Source organism: Mus caroli, chromosome 11 (genome assembly GCF_900094665.2).
Source record: "Mus caroli chromosome 11, CAROLI_EIJ_v1.1, whole genome shotgun sequence".
NCBI lineage: Eukaryota > Metazoa > Chordata > Mammalia > Rodentia > Muridae > Mus > Mus caroli.
The window spans coordinates 62,370,752-62,391,836 of NC_034580.1; the positions used below are offsets into that span (position 1 = coordinate 62,370,752).

Below are 21,085 nucleotides of genomic sequence, written 5' to 3' on the forward strand. Positions count from 1 at the left end.
GAGAAGGAGAAGGAGAAGGAGAAGGAGAAGGAGAAGGAGAAGGAGAAGGAGAAGGAGAAGAAGAAGAAGAAGAAGAAGAAGAAGAAGAAGAAGAAGAAGAAGAAGAAGAAGAAGAAGAAGAAGAAGAAGAAGAAGAAGAAAGTCTGCATGATGAGAAGACAAACCAGTAGTGCTGAGAGCATCAGTCATGGACTTCTTAAGAAAAGATGCTAGGCTGGAAGAGTGGAAGAGGCTACACAGAGGGTTGGTTAACAAAAAGATGGTGGGGGAGCTAGTGAACAGTCTTCCAGGGCACAGCATGTAGATGCCTAGAGGCAAGATGGAGGGTGAAGCTTTCCAAGAACCCACAGACATCAAGTGTGTGTCATGCTGTGACTTACTGAATTGGCAGGTGTGGGAGGGCAAAAGATGGGGCAGGAGGGGTCTGCATGGCCCATCACAAGGAGCCCGGGTTTGTGCCAACAGCGCTGGGAACTGAAGAGGGTTTTTCCTATTCCTCTAGGATTCAGGAGATCCCTGGGGAGGGATGCGCTAAAAAGACGCTTAGAAGAGGGGCTGCTCGCCTGCGTGTCATGGAGCGGCTCACAGCTTAGCCAGTAGTGTGTGTTCTTTGTGGCAGCAGAGATGCTGGGATACAGCCAGGATGTGGGAGTGGCAGGTTTAGCCAAACGGGAGGAGAACTAGGTACACAGTACACAGATCAGGAGGAGCACGGAGTCTCTGCTCCAAGGCTAGCCTGGGCTATGTTGTGAGCTCTGGATCCAGAAGGAAAAAAAAATTCTCCAGAATTATATGCAAAGGGCAAAATGTAAACGTGTCTGTTGTAGGAATGTGTCAACTTACAAAAGTCAAGGGCTTTCTGTGACAGGGACCCACAGACCTAGCATCTCATTTCAGTGAGCGCTGGCATTAGGCCAGTGTTGGCTCATGAATGGTCTCATCCTGCCTCGACATCCCCACCTGTACCTAAAGCAAAACTCCTGACTTATGGGTCTAAATCAGTGGTTCCCAATCTGTGGGTTGTGACCCTCGGAAGATACATATTTCCAATGGTCTTGGGAACCCCCAAACATGCATTTATTTTTGTTGCTACTTCATAACTGTAACTTTGGTACTGAGCACTGTCTCAGCTCCTAAGACCATAGGTTGAGAACTAATGCTCTAAATATACGTATTTCTAATTGTAAACCAAGTGGAAAAGATATTAGAGTACCACTACAGTACCCCCAAAAAAACACAAGTCCAATAATATTATCTATCATGTGCATTCTATATTCTAATTCTTTAATGATCCCTCAAATGCCTGCTTATACCTGCTTTTCAAGAGCCATTCAAGTTTTTGATATGAAAAAGTTGATTAATTTGCCTCTTTAGCCCTGTCTATCATTGTCTGTCCATCCACCTAACTCTCTCTCTCTCTCTCTCTCTCTCTCTCTCTCTCTCTCTCTGCCTTTGTCTGTCTGTCTGTCTATCTACCTCATCATCTCATGTGTTGAGATGCAACTTATTATTATACAGTTCCAACATTTGAAATACAGTCTGGGCCTACAGCTCAGTAGGTTATAAGGGGAGTGATCAGCACCCAATCCCCAGGAAGCAAAGAGAGGGAGGCGGAGGGAGGGAACAGGGAAGTGGGGGTGGTGCTCACCAAGCATTCTCGGTTGTTTTAGAGTGCTCCTTGTGTGCATCTTGCATCACAATGGATTGTAGAGAATTCACATCCCTCTAGGCCTCCTCCCAAGCCATGGGCTGCTACTAGCCTACTTTCTGACTCCTGACTTTTTTTTTAATAGTGCTTTATCTACAAGAAGGTCAGCTGTGTGCGGTTCTTACTGGCTGACTGCTTTCTCTCCGATGTTTTTGATGTCTCTGTTGAGTGTGCTCAACTTTGATTCCCACTGCTGACTTATATACCAGGAGCCCGTTGCTTTTGTCGCCTTGTCTGCTCCAGTCTCTTTGTCTAGGCTGATGCCCCATGGCTTTTCTTTTGCCTGCCCTCACACTGACTTCTAGCTTGTTTTGAAGACTCCAGGTCATTCCTTGTCTTGTAGGCCAACCTACATTCTTAGTCTGTTTGCTTTCTCATGCTTGGACCTAGGCTTGTTGTTTGACAGGCGTTCTGTATGGGGTGAGCTGGCTCCTGGCTGCTGGCTGTTGCATATCCAGGGAGGCACACACTCACAGGTCTGCCCCCTGTTGGGGAGGCCCTGGGTCACTGTAATAACTACAGATTTATTTCTTTTGTTCCCCTTTCTGATGGATGGGTAGCCCAGGGGACACCAGTGTGACACTGTGACTGTCCTGCCTCCTGACCATAATAACCACTTTGTGCCTTGGGTATCAGTGAGGATCACTGCCTAAGTCCCTTTGACACTGGGATTTCCAAGTGGTAAACTCTGTGTAGATTGTCACGGGTGTCATGGGTGTCCTCCTGGAATGGTGTGTTCCCTCTGCCCACTGTGGCGTGACTCCCTTGTGGTCATTATTACTATTGAGCTCAAGTGGCCCCGAATGAGGACTATGAGGGTCATCTTAGACCAGTTCCTTTGACCTTTTGTCATATTTCCATCAGTATTTGAGTTCTCTTGCACCTGCTGGCACAGAAAGGACTCTGACGCTCTGTCTTTGGAATTAGCTGTTTCTAGGCCTCTGCATTCCTATCGGTGAAGAGTAACAAACAACCCCCCAGCAGAGGGTGACTCCTATAGGGTTTCTTGCCTCCTGGTCCTTTATACCCACAGTAGCAACAGCAGCCATAGATAGACTCCGGCCAAGGCCATTGGTCCCCTTCCTGCCCACCACCAATCCTGGGCTACAGCAGGCACACAAGGAGAGTAACAATGTAATGTTGGTCCCTGACGGGGAGACTTGCAAAGAAGAGAATCTAGCCCTGAGGCAGGTATGCCCCTTTCTTGGCAGGTATGGGCTTGGTCGGTGCCTCTGTGTGGAAGAACCACAGAGAGACTCTTGTTCCCGCTCCTTCTTGATAGCTGCCACCCAGGGCTCTCGTTGTGCATCCTCTGCTTGTCGTCTGTACTGGGTACTTCTAGTGAATGTCCCTGAAGGGCAATGGTAGCTTGGAAGGGTACAGGCCAGGCCAGCTGGATACAGCGGTGGATTAGAAATACATATAGAAGATATTGTTGGTCCCGAGCTTGAGGCTAGTCCACAGCATGTCAGGGTGTCAGAGGAGTTGCTACAAGCACAGGTGACTGGATAAAGTGACTGAAAGCTGGTCAGGTCAGTGTGCCTCCAGTGAAGTCTCCAGCCAGCCGCTCAGGACTGGGACTGACTGGAGCAGTGTGAGAACAGTCCATTTTACAGATGGAAAACCTGAGGTTCCAAGAAGTCAGTTCCATGGCCTTCATCTCAAAGTTAGTCATCCCTGAAATGGATGTTCCTCGAGACTACTTTTCAGCAAGAGAGCTAAGGATGGGAGTTTTCTACGAACGGGCTCTTTATTGGTCAGATCGGGGCAGGAAGTCTGTACATGTCTAGGATGCGCTCCTTTTGGCCTGGCTTGCTGAGGTCAGAACAGCCCACCCCCAGGGGTTCACCTTGCCTGCGTCCAAGACCATGTGACTTGAGGACGGGTGAAATCATCTGGCTTCCCTGAGGCGCCATGGTAAAGCCCTTCATACCTTAGGACCCATGCCAACCCCAGAACACACAGAGTAGTGATCCAGGGTGCCTCAAGGGAGCTGTGTTCAAGGGCCTCGTGAGACCCAGGACAAGTGACATCTCAGGGTTCTGTCTGGGGAGCTGTGGAGTTGAATCCTGAGCACAACTTCTAAAGTCTCAGAACTGAATAGTCTCACATATTAAATGTGCCTCTTTTTTTTTTTTTTTAAAGCTGGCTGTTCTTGGCCATCTCCACCAACACAATTGTGGGACACTGATGGTCACCTAGGGGTGCACGTGTAGTTAGGACTCTGGTTTCCTTGCTGACAATGGGGACAGTATATAAAAGGCACCCAGAAGGATGCTGTGCATATGGGAAGTCACTGTGGCTTCCAGGTACACTGCCAAGGTGGCTGGGCAGAGCCCATGTTCATTCCACGCGTTCACCGTCTGACATTATGGACTCGGGGGGTGGGGGCGTGTTCAGAATGAGATGTCACGTGCTGAGTCCTCTGTGCCTGGTGGGGGGGGGGGCAGGGAGGGTGGCCTACAATCTGCCTTAACTCTCTGCTCCCCTGTCATTCCACTCCCATGCTTAGGCAACGTGGTCTGGTTACCAGCAGAGGGCAGTGGAGGGGTTAACTCTCCAAATCCCAGTTGGAAAGGAGAGGAAGGGAGACCTGGTTTGCTGTGGCTCTCTGGAGTCTGAGCTCAGCCTTCCTCCACTTTGCTTGGAGCCTGAGCACTCTGGAGCAGCTTGGGCTCTAAGATGCTGTTGCCTGCCCCAACCCAGAATATGGTGACTCAGGAGTTAACGACAGGCTGACACCCCTGAACTTCCCCACCTCAGGGTTCTTAACCAATCCCTCCACCCACCTGGGGAACAACGGGGATGGGGAAAAAAATGTCCAACATGGAGAACAGCTTTGATGATGGGTCTCACCTCTCTCCCCAGAACCTGGGATCCTCATCGCCAGGCAGGAAACAGAGCAAAGAAAACACCATCACCGTAAGTGGGCTCACTGTGGGCGGGGAGGGCTCCAGGGCTGGGGCTTTGGGCCACAGCTGGGGTTGTTGCCGTGGCAACGTGGATCGCCAACCAGAATCGATGCTCACTGGGAAACAGAGAAGTTGCAGCCAAATCTTGGATTTTAGCTGAAGTTGCCCCCATCCCCTCCCTCTGTCAGTTTCCCATTTCACTTGCGCTCTTCTGGTGAAGGGGTGGAGGAGGGCAGAAGGCTGTAACCAGGGAGAAGCTGTTTCTGTGCGGTGGGCAGGAGAAGGTGCTTGTGGGGGAGCAAGTTGAAGGGGGTGGAGTGTGCTGTGTGCAGAGATGTGACATGGAAATTACAGCCACCACGGGGCTGCTTTTGTTGCAGGGAAACTTCTGGAAGATGTCAAAGTTAAACGCAAGAGAAAGCTCCCTGCAAATAGCGTTTCTGGGAGCCCCTGATGAGAGAAGCTCCTGCCTAAACTCTCAGGGATTTGCCCCCCAGCTCTGGCCAGATACCCCTGTAGGGCTGGAGTAGGGTCCCCAACTCCTCCCTTCACACCCTCTGATGCGCTGAGGCCAGGACATCTCTCTACTCTAAGGAAAGAGTTGCTTAGATTCTCAGGCAACAGTATCCCTCTACTCTAAGAAGGGAGCTGTTCAGATTCTTAGCCAACAGTAGAGATTTGAGAAGTGAAGTCTATTCAGTTTTGCTAGCTTGGCACAAGTGTGGGGGAGACGCACACGGGGACATGCTGTCTTGGGCTCCTTGTCGCCCTGTTCTGAGCTGCTCTGATTACCTCTGCAAAGATAAAACCGACGGGATGTGTTGCTGTGCTTGCCCTGGTGGACCATCCTGCTTCCCAGGGAGGAGAAAGCCAAACAAGCAGTAAGAGCAACCACAATGCCCGCTGCCACCTTGGTGTCCACTGCGTACACACCAGGACTACTCCCAGGGTTTCTGTTTGCCTCCTCCTGCGGGAGCTGTGGTTAATGGAATCAACCCTGCAGTGATTAGACACCTGGACTCTAAAGCCAGAATCTCACTTATGCCATTTACAAAATTAAGGCAAAGTTTGAGCAAGTTCCCCAGTGGTTTCTGGTGTCCATTTCTGTCTGCAGAGCAGAGATGGTGAGGGCCTCAGGTATGGGCAAGTGGAGTCTGGAACGAATCGGTCCACAATTGTAAAGTAGCTAGAATAGAGTCCAGCACACACTTTGTGCTCAGTATGCAACAGTGTGGTCATTACACAGTCCACACATGAGGAAAGTGGAATAGAGTGGCCAGTGGGCACTATGCTGAGGCTCACCTAGCTAGGAAGCATCAAGGTTGAAACCTCAGCTCTTGCCCACTGGCAGTACCCCCTTCCTGAGCTGACTTAGGGCCCACGGATCATCAGCCCATTTTGACCTTCTTGTGTCTCCTGGAAAATGGGTCAGGGAACTTAGCCTGCTGCAACCACAACCTCTCTTCCTAGAGAATCTCAAGGAATCTGGCAGGCCTTAGGCCCCAGGTTTGGGCTTCTAGAGGCCTGGACCCCATCTCTCACACTGTTACCAAAGGCTGAAGCAAGGTGACAGCATCTCAGGGTGGGGAGAAAGGAAGAAAAACAAATAAGAGAGAGACATTTTCATGATCTAAAAACAAAATCAGGAGTAAGGAGTGGGCTGGCTGGTTGTCTCAGAGACACACAGTGATGGAGCCCAACCAGAGGCAGGCCCCTACTGGGTCCTTTCACTCAGAGCTTCTGAGTATGGCCCTGAGATTCTCATTAGCTGGCTCACCTTGTTCCCTCCTGCCTGGTCCTTCCCTCTGGCCTATATCAGCGCATCTCTAGGATGGTCTGCAGCACAGAGCTGCTAGTCATGGCTTCTGGGACACTGTTTAAAGTGAGGACTCTGAGACATATTAGCAGTTGCTTTCTCTGGGACAAGGACAGAAAAGTACCTTCCTGTCACTACTTCTGGGGGAAACTGAGCCAAGGAGAGACTGGCTATAAGTCACAGCAAGTGACAAAGAATATTCAGGACTGGAATCCAAGCCTCCCTGCTGCCAACCTGGACGCTTACACATACACCCCTTGGATACTCTTACCCCATGTCCCTTCAGGCCAGTGACCTGAACCATCTGTTCTCTCACCCAGGACTCTGTCTCCATACGAAGCCCATAGCTCCATGTTTAAAACCCTATAGAACTCAGCACTTCTTCAGAGGATGGGATGGCCCCATTCCTAGGAGGCTGAGACACCAGCTTCCCTACTTCAGGGAATATGGGAGTGTGTGGTGAGCAATTTCCCTCCCATCTGATCTGGAAGGCAGCCTTGCCAGGCCCTGCCAGCCCTGGGTGCATATTCTCGATCAGAGAGCAAGAACTGGGCTGGATCTGAAGCTTAGTGGCCCAAAGCTAGTTTAGAAGAGAAGCTGGCAGCAGCAGCAGGGCTGGCAGCCATGCCTGGGTCTCGTCCCTGCCATCAGCAGTTCTGGGCTGGCAGGTGGGGGCTGGGAGCCGACTGATTGAGAGTGACAGACACTAATGGCTGCTCACTGCCCTCGGCACAAACTTGACACATCAGGTTGTAGGGGATTTGAGCAACGATGACAGGGAAAGCACCAGGCACAGGACAGAGGAATTAGAGGACCTTGTGGCCCTCCATTTGGATGCCCAGCGTAACCGGTCTGGAGGCATGGCATCCTGGGAAGGAGCAAGTGGCTGGAGGAGAGCCATGTGGGGGCCTCTCCTGTCTTCTCACTTTACCAAGCCAGGGAAAGGCACACGGAGTACTTAGCTACAGCCGGGGTTCCCAAACCATGTAACTCTGAAGGCTGTAAAGACACTGACAAGAGCCCTCGCCTGGGACACAGGCATCGCTGCCCCAGCTTCCCACATGGGGCCCCATGGGTGGGTCACACGTGGGTGGCCTAGCTAGGTGCCTCATCAGCTGCCGTTGCTCCCTTTGTGCCTCGAAGAGTGTCTGGGAGCAGTCCTCATGATCCTGCAGAATGTCTCAACAGAGCATCCACTGCAGAGGAAGCATCCCAGCTATCGGGGTAGGATGTTTTCCCACGTGGCTGTGGGTGAGGCTGAGGATCCCCAGAGGAGTTGGTGGGAGGGGCCATACCACCCACCTACACACACATACACACACACACACACACACACATATACATACACAGACACATACACAGAGAGACAGGAACCCCCCTGTTCTGCTTCCTGCTTAGCCCTGCCTTGGCCATGAGTAGGGCCTACCTACACTTTGCCCCAGGGTATAGGACAAGTCACGTGGGACAGGGCTTAGGATCCTAGTCTAGACCCAGAGTCCTAGTCTAGATTCAAGGCATAGCTCCACTATTACATACGAGCTGAACAGTCTGTGTTAGGTTACTTAACCTCTCTGTGCTTCAGTGCTAACAGCCTTCCATGGCTGTTAGGAGGATTCCGTGAGTTCACCCATGGTAAGCACCTGGGGCATGATTAGCTCATGCTGAGCATAAAACAGATCCCTGGGCTGTCTGCTGTGTATGGCCAGGAGGGACGGAGGCCCTCATTGTTCCCAAGGCTTTCGGAGGAGACACACCTTTCCCCAGGAGTGCAGCTGTGAATTCCTATAAGCTGCCTGGAAATCACCAGGAAAGGGAAGGAATCTACCCACGGAGGTATGGGGAAGGAAAAGTCCCACCTCCTCTTCCTGCCTGAGCACCGCAGTCCTGCTAATGGAGCCTTGTGGTTTGGCAACACAGGAGCCTGGCTATGAGGCCTGAAGGTCACAGAGGGGCAGAGTCAGCATGAGGACTTGGACCACTTGTGACTGGCCTGTCAGCCTCTGTGCCTCAGTTCCCTGCCCTGTGCATGTCTGTGCCATTATCACAGATGGACATTTCTGCCCTGATTGCTTCCTGGGGGTGACTTCATTTCACTGCCCTCAAGGTTCCCTCCAGTGCTGCGGACTCTCCCTCCCCCCAGATCCATTCATCTTCCCTCCCCCATTCCCCAGTGTGGGGACACACCTTTAGTCAGGCTTGGCTTCTCACGCTCTCAGACTTGCCACTGTTGACTTGTGGGGTCGAGGGCAGTCCTGAGGCGTTCCCTCCTGGGGCCACCATCCTGGTCTGTCATCCTGTGCAGTCTCTGCCACTTGGGGCTGGGCACTCACGCAGAGAGCACATTGTACTTAACTGCTTCCACAAGGCCCCTCTTGCTTCTGAGCCAAACTCAGCATGCATATGTGTGAATACACATGCACTCACTCACACACACACACACACACACACAAGTACTAGCATTTGCACACACATAAACACACACACATGTGCTCATAAACATGCACATGCACACACAGGCCCCTTTCCTTTCAGGGACATTCCTACCTCTTCCTAGCTTGTCTGCCTCCTCAAGCACTATTTCATCTAAGAGTGGTCTCAGCATCCCCAGCCCTTCCTGTGGCCTCAGCATCCCAATGCCTACCCTAATGAGAGTTGTATCCCAAGACCATCATCCCTTAATTATCAGGCTCTTGAGAGCAGATGCTGCACTTCAGACCTAGGACCCAGTCATTGCTATAATGATTTGTTGGATCTCCACTGTTTGCCTGCTGTGGCAGAAGCTAGGAAAACCCTGGGGAAGGATGCTCTCTGCCTCTCCACCTGCCCTCATAGACGGGCTGTCAGAAAGGAAGGGAGTGTGAAAACGCCATCAGAAGTAGCAACACCGACATATGTGTTCAGGGTGCTTGGGAGACACGGCATAGTAGGGAATCCCAGGGTAGCACATACCATGGAGGGGCTATCTGGCAAACATTTCTCTCTGCAGCCAGCCTGACCTGAATTTAAACACTCTGTGATTTGACTTCCTCGGTGTTATGCACTTCTCTACATGACCACCAGGGGGAGAAGGGCTCCGAAGTCTCTGGGAAGCCCCTTTGGACTAACACAAACCAGAAGTGACAGAGACAATAACCCATACCCCAGAGCTCCTGACCAGGGCATCCTGAGAGTTACAGGGGCATCAAGAGTTGGCAGCTTCTCCCACTTCCCACCCTCACTCCTGCCCTGTGGCTGTCTTCCCGCGACTCTTCCAGGGCCATACAAGGGGCCTTCACTTTCTAGACCCCCAAACCTTCTCGTCCCTGCTGTAAGCATCTGTTGAGAAGGCTCTGAGACATAAGGAGCAAGACCTGGGAGTTGCTCATTATTCTGTTTTCCACAGGTGGGTGCAGACCTTCCTTGGGTATCATTCCTCCCCTGCAGCCTGGCTTGGGAGCGCTGCTTCTCACCAGTAGTCACCCAGGCCTCACCCAGAGCCTCTGACCACACACTCGGGCTAGGACCCACCCATCTGTCCTAACAACCCCTCACAGGTGATGAGGTGCCTTAGAAATCAGTCATGCCCGCCTTTGAGTACTGTGCCCACTACATGCCAGGTCCACGCCTGTGAATTCAGCTAGCTGGGGACCCCACCAACTACACACTGAAAATTGTGTCTTTACTAGATTGTGCTATGCTTGCTATCAGTCCCTAAACAATACAGTAGACAACTACTGAGCCCAAATTAAGTATTATAAATCTAGAGATGGTCGGAGGGTGTCTATTTGTAATATGCAAATACTATGCCCTTTTACATAAGAGAGCCTTGGCATCTATAAATTCTGCCATCCACGTGGGGCCTGAAACCATTGCCCACCCCTCTAACCCCCAGAAACTGAAGGGCAATAGCGTCTTAAGTCTATGGCTTCCATTAGTTAGTTATTCATTTACATGTGGTTGTGTGTGCACAGTTGTATGTACATACCTGAATGCATGTGGAGACCAGAGGAAGACAGATCTTTCTCTATCACTCTCTGCCTGATTCCCTTGAGCTAGTATCTCACTAACCAGTTCGCTGCCAGATGTTCTCCTGCCCTTAAGTCAGAGACTCCAAGTGCTATTCAGCTGACATAGGAGTCTGCTGGTTGTACATAGTGTTTTGATTTTGCTTGGTTGGTGGTGGTGGGTTTGGGGGGGGGGGGTCTGTCTCCTTTGGTTTTTAACCCTGAATTAATTGCTGTCACTCAAAACTCAAGATGGTTGACACACAAACCCTGAGCTCAGAGTCTGCTGACACAGGACAGGGATCTTAATCTGCCCATGAGATATATGTCCACAGCCCATAGACCCTGCTCACGGCACAGGCTGTTTCCCTCCCACCCTGGTTGTAGACTCTGTGTTCCAGGGGTACGGGCTGTTTGCATGTCCCTCCTAGGTCAGAGCTTGAGAGCAATCCCCCAGCCCCTGGGAGTTCCTCCTTGGCTCTTCCTTTCAGCGCATTGGCAGATGCCTGGTCTGTGAGGAGAGGTTGAAGGGAGATGCTTTGGGCTAGGGGGTAGGGAGTTGAAGCCACAGCAGCAAGAGCAGCAGCAAATCCATGTCCACAAGGCGTGGACAGCTTGGAAGTAACACAAACTTGGCTAGATGGAACAATACTTCTTCCTGTGCTTCCTGATCCTCTTTCTCCTCCCTCCACCTCCCAATAGGTGCTGTGTTTCCCTAAACAGTCTGATGTCTGCCTCCACTCATATATACATACATGTATCTTCCATGCAGCCTCTACAGGTGTCTTTTGTGTATCATGCAGGGTCTCTTTGTCTAGCCCAGGGTGGCCTTGAATTCCTCAGCCTCCCAGGTGCTGGGAGCCACCACCTGACTCATCTCATTCTTAGTTACAAACTTCTCTCCTGTTGGAAAGTGCCAGTCTTCTGGACGAGCCTTTTACTGCCATAGATAGTGTGTGGTGGAAATCAGGCACCCATGTCCCTGCACACATGGACAGATAGATCTGCAACCTAGTCTCTCAGTCAAAGGATCTAGGCATTCGCAACTGCAATAGATCCTACTAAGCTCACACAAGAGAGGTTCCCCTCGTTGTAGCCCCTGGAATGGGTGGGAAGGAGGGCCTGTTGCCACTTACTTGAAGTAGTCACTGACTGCTGGATCATGGGAAGATTGCTGCGTACGTCCCACCAGAATGTCTGTGGGGAGGCCTCCTCTATGCTCTGTGCAAGTTGATCCTGCACTGACAGCATTCTTTTCCCAATTCTGTCCCCTGCAGATCAACTGTGTGACATTCCCTCACCCGGACACGATGCCTGAGCAACAGCTGCTCAAGCCCACCGAGTGGAGCTATTGTGACTACTTTTGGGTAGGTGCCGCCTCGGGTGCCCTTCACTGCGCCCAGAAGGGTGGGAAGGGCCTTTCTCGGTGAAGCCTCGAGGTATGGTGTTGAGTGTGGCATCTCAGACAGGACTTTCCTTTTCTAGATCATTCCAGCAGTCCCAGGGAATCTGTGTGGTTCCTATTCACAGTGACAGTGACGTGGAATGCAAAGAAAATGGACAGTCATTCCCTTCAGTGCTGGGATGGAGGCAGGAGACTAGAATTGCTTTTAGTAAAGACGTCTGAGCTCTAAGCCTTCTCGGCATTGCTGTGAGCGGCCTTGAACTCGTGTTCCGGAAGTTGAGTGCAGACAGGGTTATATAAACTGCCTCTTTTGGCATCCACACTCTCACGCTGTTGTGAATTGCTTAGTGGGCACAGAGTTGCCCTTTGCAAAATGAGAAGTTTCTGCAGGTGATGGGTGGCAGGATCCGCCACCTCAGTCTCAACGGGCTTCATGTCAGTAAACTGCACAGACACTTAGGAATGACGACCCAGCCAATCTGTGTCCTGTATATATTCCCACCGTTAAAATGTTGCCTTAATGTACATATACGCTCTCCCACCTCAAAAATGCCAACGCTAGTACTGAGAGCTTGCAGTTTTGAAATCAGCAGGGACAACGGACTTCCGCAGTTCTCATGGTGAAGGGGCCATGCAACCTTGACTATCTCTGGGAAACTACTAAATCTCTACGAGGAACTTTCACGAAGACCACAAGGAACCGTCAATCAATAAAAACCTCTATCCACCATGGCACAGAATTATCTGCCCTCCTTGTAGATTTGCTAAATACTAGGCAAAGGTGCTTTCTTTTTCTCCTAAATCATGCACCCATTAGAAAGTACATGTAAGTTCCTGCTTGCCCCTGCCAATCCATCTTACAAAATAGAGGTTTTGGGGGCCGTGAGAGGTGATCTGCGAGAGAGACATGCATGCAGGCATAAGGAGACAGGAAGATTTTGTAGGCCTGAAGGAAGTCGCATCTCTCTATAGTAGGGAGGTATTGAGGGAGTTTGAAGGAAAAATTGGTTATGACCTTCTCTGAGTGTGTCGAAGATAAGAATGGAGGGTGAGGGGTGAGTGAGCTGCTCAGGATGAATGGTGACAGCAGCAGAGAAAGACAGAGGCAGCCATGTTTGCAGAAGTCATCTCTGGGCCGCTAGGGACCAAGACATATCCTAGAGAGGAGACGAGTAACTGTAGTGCTGGGAAGCGCATGTAAGCCTGCCTACTGCTCAGTAGCATCTTGGGGAACCACATTTGAGAGCCTGTGCCCGTCTTTTGCTTGCTCGGTGTTATGTTGGGATGGGGCTGGGATGATAGGCGTATGCCACCGTGCTCACTTGAGGGTTCTCATCTTATTCTGAGCTCTAGCAACTAGTCCGTCCCTTCTTAGTGGAGTTCCTCTCATGATCATCCAGGCCTTTTCCTCTTCATAGAAACATCCTCTCACTCGTAGAGTCATTGGAGCACACTGCTCTTGCTAGTCTGCCTTTGAGCCAATGAGTCGCTCAGCCTGTTTATCCCAGAGAAAGGTGTGGTTGGGCTTGCTCTTTTGGGTGATTTCCTTGCTTTTCCATCAAGAAGGAGCATTAAGAGAATGAAGTGGACACATCTTCAGTGCCCACTGGGAAGCCTCTGTAGGGTGTGCGTGATGGCGGTCTCCCTGTCAGGAGAGGTGTCCATGGCATGCCCGGAGGCATGGATCAGCGTGGCTGAGGGGAGAGTTTCACCATGCTCAGAACAGGGAAGAGGGTTCATGAAGCCCTTCACAGTGAGCAGGGTTTCTGCAAGCAGCAGCAGTGCCCTGGGCTGATCTGGAAAGGATCTGAGAGATACTGCCCGCCCACTGATGTCTTGGGCTTTTGTTTCTTCTCAGGCGGACAAGAAGGACCCACAAGGCAATGGCACAGTGGCTGGCTTTGAACTGCTGCTGCAGAAGCAACTGAAAGGCAAGCAGATGCAGAAGGAGATGTCCGAGTTCATCCGGGAAAGGTGAGCTCAAGGCCCATGAGGACCCACCCTGGGCCCTGAACCCCAAGGGGAAGGATGACTTGCCATGCTCAGCCCTGGGACAGATGTGGCTAGCAAACGTGTGGTCTAGAGACGGATAGTGTTTCTAAAGGTTTGAACAAATTTACAGAAATATTGGTAGGCAGGTACAGGGCTGCATGCCTATAATCCCAGCATTTGGGAGGTGAGAGCAGGAGGTGAGAAGTTCAAGGTCGTTATCAGTTGTATAACAGGTTTATGGCTTGTCTGAGCTGCATGAGACCTCAAATATATATAACAAATACATACACGTAAATCTATAAATATGTAAATATAACAAGTGTGTGTGTGTGTGTGTGTGTGTCACATTAAATCCTGGAAGCCTGGCATCTCTTGGTGCCTCCATAGCCCCTGTGCCACAGTTGGCTGGAGCCGAGTAGCCCCATGGATGGCACCTGTGTCCTGTTTACCCCAGTCCGCTCCTCCCCGCTGCTCCTGACTCACTACTTTGTTCCTTTACCCTCATGTGAGTCACTGTCCCTTGTCACAATCAAGAAGAGGAATGTAACCTTCCAGGTCTATTTTTTTTTACTTGAGACAAGGTCTCACTGTGTACCCATGGCTGACCTGGACCTCACCCTGTAGACCAGGCTGGCCCCAGACTCAGAGATGGACCTGCTCTGCCTCCTGAGTGCTGAGACTAAAAGTGTACGCCATTCCTGGCCTTCCATGGCTTCTTTTAATTAAAACTGTTTCCCAGGCCAAGGGAGAGAGAATGATCCTCCCACCCCATCCCTGCCTCTGGGGATTCTAATGGCCCTGTGCCTGCAGAACTTGGTGGTAGATGAAGATCCAACAGTTTCAGCTCAGGGAAAATAGAAAGAGCTGCAGAGAAGTCCCCATTTCATCTCCCCTTCTCTCTGCCTAAGTTCATGTCTCATCATTACTGCACACCTGCACACCCGTGCACACCCATGCACACCCATACAGAAATGTACCTATTCTCTCCTCTCTCTCTCTCTCTCTCTCTCTCTCTCTCTCTCTCTCTCTCTCTCTCTCTCTCTCTCTCTCTCCCCCTCCCTCCCTCCCTCCCTCCTTCCCCCCCCAAACACACACATACACTGGCACCTAAATATCTTTGTACCTGCACAGCCATGCATCAAATCCCTACACAACTGTACATCTGAGCACCTGGATACCCACACACCCTTACATCTGCACCCCTACATCTACACCCCCACATCTGCATACCTGTATGACTGCACGTCTACACACTCAGGCACATGTGCCTATATCTCTGGATATCTGCATGCCCTCATCACACCTGCACACTCACACATCCCAGTGTTCCCACACCTCACACCTGCACACCGAGCAACTGGACATCCCTATGCACAGACAGCTGCATGTCCATGCACCTGCACACTCACGGGCCTCTATGCACACACACCTGCACATGTATGTTTCTGCATACCACACCCTTGTGTACCTACACTTACACACCCATGTGCCTGTACACTCATGTGCCTGTGCCTCCATACCTGCATATATGAGCACACATGTACACACTTGTATACTTGCATATCCACATCCCATACCCAAACATCTGTCTACACACACACGCATGCACACAAAACACATTTTTTTCACAAACTTATGCACAACTTTCCAACAAGAATTTCTGAGACTTTCTGGGAATATTGGTTGCAAACAGCAAACATCTTTTTTAAAGTATTTCTTCATTATAACACTAGTAATCGGGTAATAATGCTTTGGCATTTTTAAAGCCTGTTTTTCCTTAGGAGGCCTATTTTCCATTTGTATAATCAAATCTTTATTTTATGACCCATTAAACTAGTAGGAAATTGGAAAGCTGCTTTGTTCAGATGTGAGAAAACAGAAGCATAAAACAGACAAATAGAAAGCAATAGGAGCCGAAGCTTCAGTATGCATATGGTTTACACTCATAACAGTGTCCCGTTGGCAAATGATGGTCTCTGCCATCACGGGCCACTGTGATCATCTCTGGGATCCAGGGAAGGGAACTCAAATCCTTGAAACCTTTCTCGGCCCATCTTTGGCGCTCTAGGGGAAGGCTGTCAGAGGCAGGAGAGCCAGGCTGCAGGGCTGGGAGAATACCTGGCCAGCACAGCCCTTGCGGGTTGCTAGGCTGAGGGAAGTGGGCGGGATGTGGAGATGGTACAGGCTGGTTCACAGCAGAGGCTCAGGATGCAGATGGTGTGTGCACCTCCCTCTCCTGGCATGCACTCTTGGCCTTGTGACATGATGAGATCTGCTTTCTGGAGATCTTGGCCACAGTAGGAAGGTGTGGGGTACCCATCCACATAGCCGGGGCTAGAGGCAAAGGCAGGCACCTGAAGAGAGACAGTGGTAAAGGATGGAGATGGGTCAGTGTGAAACTCAGGAGCTTGCTGACAGGCTCCAGGCCATAGTGCAGACCATTCAGCAGATCTGTGTAGTCACCCTAGTGAGTAGGAAGCAAATGGGACTTCTCTGTTTATTGAATGAAGGTCTAGGGCTGTCTAGGGCTCTGCCTTCAGACCACCTCTGGTTGTCATAGCCCAGCTCTGCCTCCCAATGTGCCTCAAGATCCTCTTAGGAGGTAAACATGCTGCTGACAGCCCACTTACCACGGATGTACCTAGCCATACAGAATGTGCCCCAGAGAGTTGCCTTGGAGGTGTGTGGAGGGTTTTCCCCTCCTGGGAAATCCAATGGGACTGCTGCTCTGGACACTACCTGGCTCCCAAGGAAACACTCGCACCCTTAACAATGCTTGGCAACTTTAGGCATTGTGGGTGGGAAAGTGGAGGAAGATGTTCTCTTCTTGCTTCTGTGGGTGGGGGCGTGCGTGAAACCTAGAACTGAGGGACGGAATGTTTGGGGACATGCTGGGCCTGCCTGAGAGTCAGTCACACGCTTTTCTTGTTCCTGGAAGACTCTCACGTCCAACCTTGTGCTAGAGGTGGTGCTGGTAACATCTGCTATCCCCACAGCCTGGAGAAGCGGGATGCAGAGTCCAAACCATTCCTTTATCCAGTAGCTGTCACTGTTAGTGCCTCCTTTGTCAGCGGGAGCACTGAGAGGCACTGACTGGGCTTTCTCTCTTGCAGGATAAAGATTGAAGAAGAATATGCAAAGAACCTGGCTAAGCTCTCTCAGAACTCCTTGGCTGCCCAGGAGGAAGGGTGAGTTGGGAGGAGAGTGGAGTTGGGGGGAAAAGGGTAGAGAGGAGGATGAGGGGACACAGAGGAAGGATCCTTGCTTACTCAGCAAAGATGCTTTCTTGGGATGGAGAGAGATTACTGTAGGCCTGGCTCACTGTGGGGTCTGTGCCTGTTAGTCATCCATAGTCCAAGGGAGGCCCGCAGTACTTGAGGTAGGCACTCCAGGCTCAGACAGGGGACCAACCACAAGATGGACACCCGTGGCTCAAGATGGGTTTTCATGGCTCAGGATTCAGACTCATGGGTCAAGACTGGTACCCAGAACTAGGAGGTTTTGGCTTCTAATCTCAGCTCTGTGGTGGCTGAGGAATGGGGGATTATAAATTTCAGGCTAGTCTGAGCTACATCGTAACACTCTCTCACAACCAATAACCCTCCCCCCAAGCTCTTCTGTTTATGGCTCAAAGCAGCACTCATGACCTGAAGTCTGGGTGTTCACACTCTAGCTTTACCCACTCTGCATAATTTTGAGTGATCCAGGGCCTCCTAGGTGCTGGAGCACAGCAGAGACCCTCTGCACTGTGCCCTGCTGCTAGACAGCAGCCTGTTTCCCTTCTTCTGGGTATCAGGTTTGGAGGAATCTGTGTCTGAGAATTACCTACCCAGCCTCTCAGAATGCTTTGGAGAGCCCCGGTCCAGGCCTCATCTCCCTCTCGGATGGTAACAGCCCAGATGGGGCTTAGGGACACTTTGAACCATCGCAGCCTCACAAGAATATTCAGTGGGAGAACTCCTTTAGGGATAGATGCCTTCTCTGCTGTCTGTCTGCAGAATCCTAGCCCCCCCCCCCCATGATCTCAAATGACAGCCACTGTGGAAAGCATCTTATGATAATCAAAGAAATAGTACACATCCCCACTCCCTCCTAGGTCCATCCTCAAATGAATCAGAACCAGGGACTCAAACAAGCATGCTCAGAGTCACAAAGACTACAAGGTGGAAACCACCCAAATCCCATCAGGAGGTGATCAGCTGCAGAAACTGTAGCATACTCACAATGGATACCCATGGATGCACAACGGGGTATCATTCACCCATAGAAAGGAATACCGAGACCCTCCACTCTATGGAGGAACCTCAAAAACGCGATGCTGAGTAAGAGAAACCATCCACAGTGGGTCACAGAGTATATCATCCCATTCCTCTGAGATGTCCAGAATAGGCAAAGCCATAGAGACAAAGCCCACGAGTTGGTGGTAAAGAGGGAAATGAGGAGTGGCAGTTAATAGGTGCATCTTTTCATTTTGAGTGTATGTATGTCTGCTGCAGCTGCTATAACAAAGTACCACAGGGTGAGTAGCTTAAACTATAGGACTTTGCCTGGGCCTGGTGGTACACATCTGTCTGTAATCCCAGCTCTCGGGGGGGGGGGGAAGAGGTGGGAAGATCATGAGTTAAAGGCCAGCCTGGGCTACACAGTGAGATCCCTGTCTAGAAAAAGAACAGAGAAAAAAAAAAAAAAGCTTCTATTTTGTCTTAGTTCTAGAGACTGGAAGTCTAAAGTTAATGGTTAGGGTCGGTGCCTGACATGGGTTCTCCCTGGGGCCACAGATGACAAAAATCACCTCTCCCCCTCTGCCTGGGCTGGCGTAAAGGAGCGGCCATACAGGGACAATAATCCTATTGGATTAGAGCTCTGCCCTCCAATCTTAACTACTATTCCATCCCCCACATCCTTGATCAGAGTTGTAAGATATGAATCAGAAAGCTAAAGGGGAGGGGGGTAAATCACAAACTTTTATTTATGACAGGGTGACAAGGTGTTTGGGCTCAACTACACTGTGGATGCTGTAAACACTTTTAAGTTGCTCACCTTAAGCTGGATGATATATCACATGTGATTTTCACCTCAAATGAAAAACAGTCAAGGCTCCTGGGAAGTCAATACCAACAGAGTCCTCAGAGGACCCCTCTGTCATCCCACCCTGCTGGGGTGAACTTAAAGAGTGGCCCACAGGGGTTGTAGTTGTAAGAGAGGTGTGATAGCGAATCAGCTCTAATCTGCCTCGTGGCTAGAGTCATCCTGGGACAGAGATTTTTGCCAACTGAATATGGTTCTGATTAGGGCTTCACATGTGCTGACTGCAGCCAAGCCACCTCCTCCCCATCAGCCGCAGGAACACCCAGCAGGGCCTGTGTCCCTCTTCAGACCTGAACATGGTTAGCTGTCTCCTGGCCTCTCCTACTGCATTCTGAGCCTGAGACAAGGCAGGAAGCACACGGAAGTAGCCCTGCCACCAGGGAATGTAGCTTCCTTTGGGTCCTTGGCATCACAGTATGGCTCTGGAGGCTTCCAGCTCCCACCCCTTTGGCTTGGGCTCCTGCCAGGGACATTTTGTCCCGCCAGCACACAGCATATGCTCCTAAGATAAGCAGCCTGCTCCTCATGCCAGACCCAAATGCATGGGCATACTCAACCACACAAGCTCAGGTGCATCACGTGTACACGCCCAGGCAAACCTTTACCAGCAGGTACAAAGTATAACAGCACTAGATCCTGCATCTGCAACATGGCTCTGGATGTTTCGCCCGGTGCACCTTGAAGGCTATGTTGGGGCTCAAAGAACACAGGACAGATAGGGTACACTTGAGTTATCTGGCAACTTAGATGCCCTGTTCAGATCAGCTGTCACAAGGCCCGTGCATGCTGGGGAATCAGCAGCCTTCAAGGTCTGCCTTCTGCCTTTTGCCCTCTCACGTGCAGGGTGATGATGAAATGTGGGTCATTCTTGGCTGGCAGTTTTAACAGAAGCCTGCATTTTGATCTGTCGAGCCACAGACCATACATGGAGATAGAATACACCAGACAGGTTCTCATTTGCCTCTTTCTCATTAGATGCCATCTTCGAATGAGGATTTCTAACGGCTTTCCCCTAAACATTTAAAGTTTGTTTTTAATGAACACATATTCATTTGGACCTACAGGGTCAAATGAGGTAGTTCTGTACATTTGAAGTGCCTTAGAATGCTGAGGAGCAAGGACATAGGCATAGGACTGAGGCCATCTGGTAATAAGGAGAGTCACCCCCTCCACCTGGGGCATGCTATCCCTGCTAGTAGGACCAAAGTCACTATCCAGGATGCAAATGGGCCAGCCCCCACTATCCTTGAGATAACAGTCTCAAGATGCCATACCTGGCCCTAGCCAGTTACCCCATGTGCTCGGCTGGCAGCCGACTTACAGCCCTGTAAGAAGAGGCTTGGCTCCTCCCAGGGCCTTTTCAAACTGTATGTCCAGGACCTTCTGTGTGTCACTCAGCTCCCATGGCAGCACCACCTCACTCCTGCAAGGGGGGTGGCTTATTGGCTGTCAGGTTGAAGCTAGGATCTGCATTGAGACCCTGTGTGCATGGCATGAGGTGATGGTCAGAGATTCCTTTTTACCATGCTGTCTCCACACAGTTCTCCTAACAGCTGCCTAAGGACCAGAGACAGAGATCAATGGTTGAACATTTGCCTGCTACATGGGAGGTCCCAGGCTGTGTTCTCTAGTGAAATACACAGGCATGCCCGTGAGGCTCACCAGCCTGCCCTATCTGTGTGGCTCTGAGTCGGAGACCCTTATGTGCTGCTCTAAGTGCATAATTTATAAAGACAAGAAATTGTTTATGGTTCTGAAGGCTAGGAGGTTCAAGACCAAGGGCTAGCATCTAGAGAGTGCCTATACATTGCCCTAGCATGTGGCAAAAGCCACCACATGCCAACAGCAAGCAGAGATGACCAGTGCAGAGCATCCGAGCATTTTGTTATGGCCTCAAGAGACCCACCTCTAAGTATTATTTATTATTATTTATATGACTGCACTGTAACTGTCTTCAGACACACCAGAAGAGTACATCAGATCCCATTACAGATGGTTGTAAGCCACCATGTGGTTGCTGGAAATTGAACTCAGGACCTCAGGAAGAGCAGTCAGTGTTNTTTTTTTTTTTTTTTAATGTTCTTCGAGACAGGGTTTATCTGTATAGCCCTGGCTGTCCTGGAACTCACTCTGTAGACCAGGCTGGCCTCGAACTCAGAAATCCACCTGCCTCTGCCTCCC

General features: G+C 50.6%; 1 protein-coding gene across 6 annotated transcripts in view; it reads left to right on the forward strand.

Moving 5' to 3' along the window:
- Gas7 (growth arrest specific 7) overlaps nt 1-21,085 on the forward strand; it is a 232,847-nt gene that overhangs the window by 193,422 nt on the left and 18,340 nt on the right. For all 6 annotated transcript variants that reach the window (XM_029483457.1, XM_021177612.2, XM_029483459.1 and 3 more), the window contains 4 exons: nt 4,577-4,630; nt 11,697-11,786; nt 13,683-13,798; nt 16,930-17,004. In XM_029483457.1, the coding sequence (XP_029339317.1) occupies nt 4,577-4,630; nt 11,697-11,786; nt 13,683-13,798; nt 16,930-17,004 (335 nt within the window). The remainder of the gene's footprint in view (nt 1-4,576; nt 4,631-11,696; nt 11,787-13,682; nt 13,799-16,929; nt 17,005-21,085) is intronic.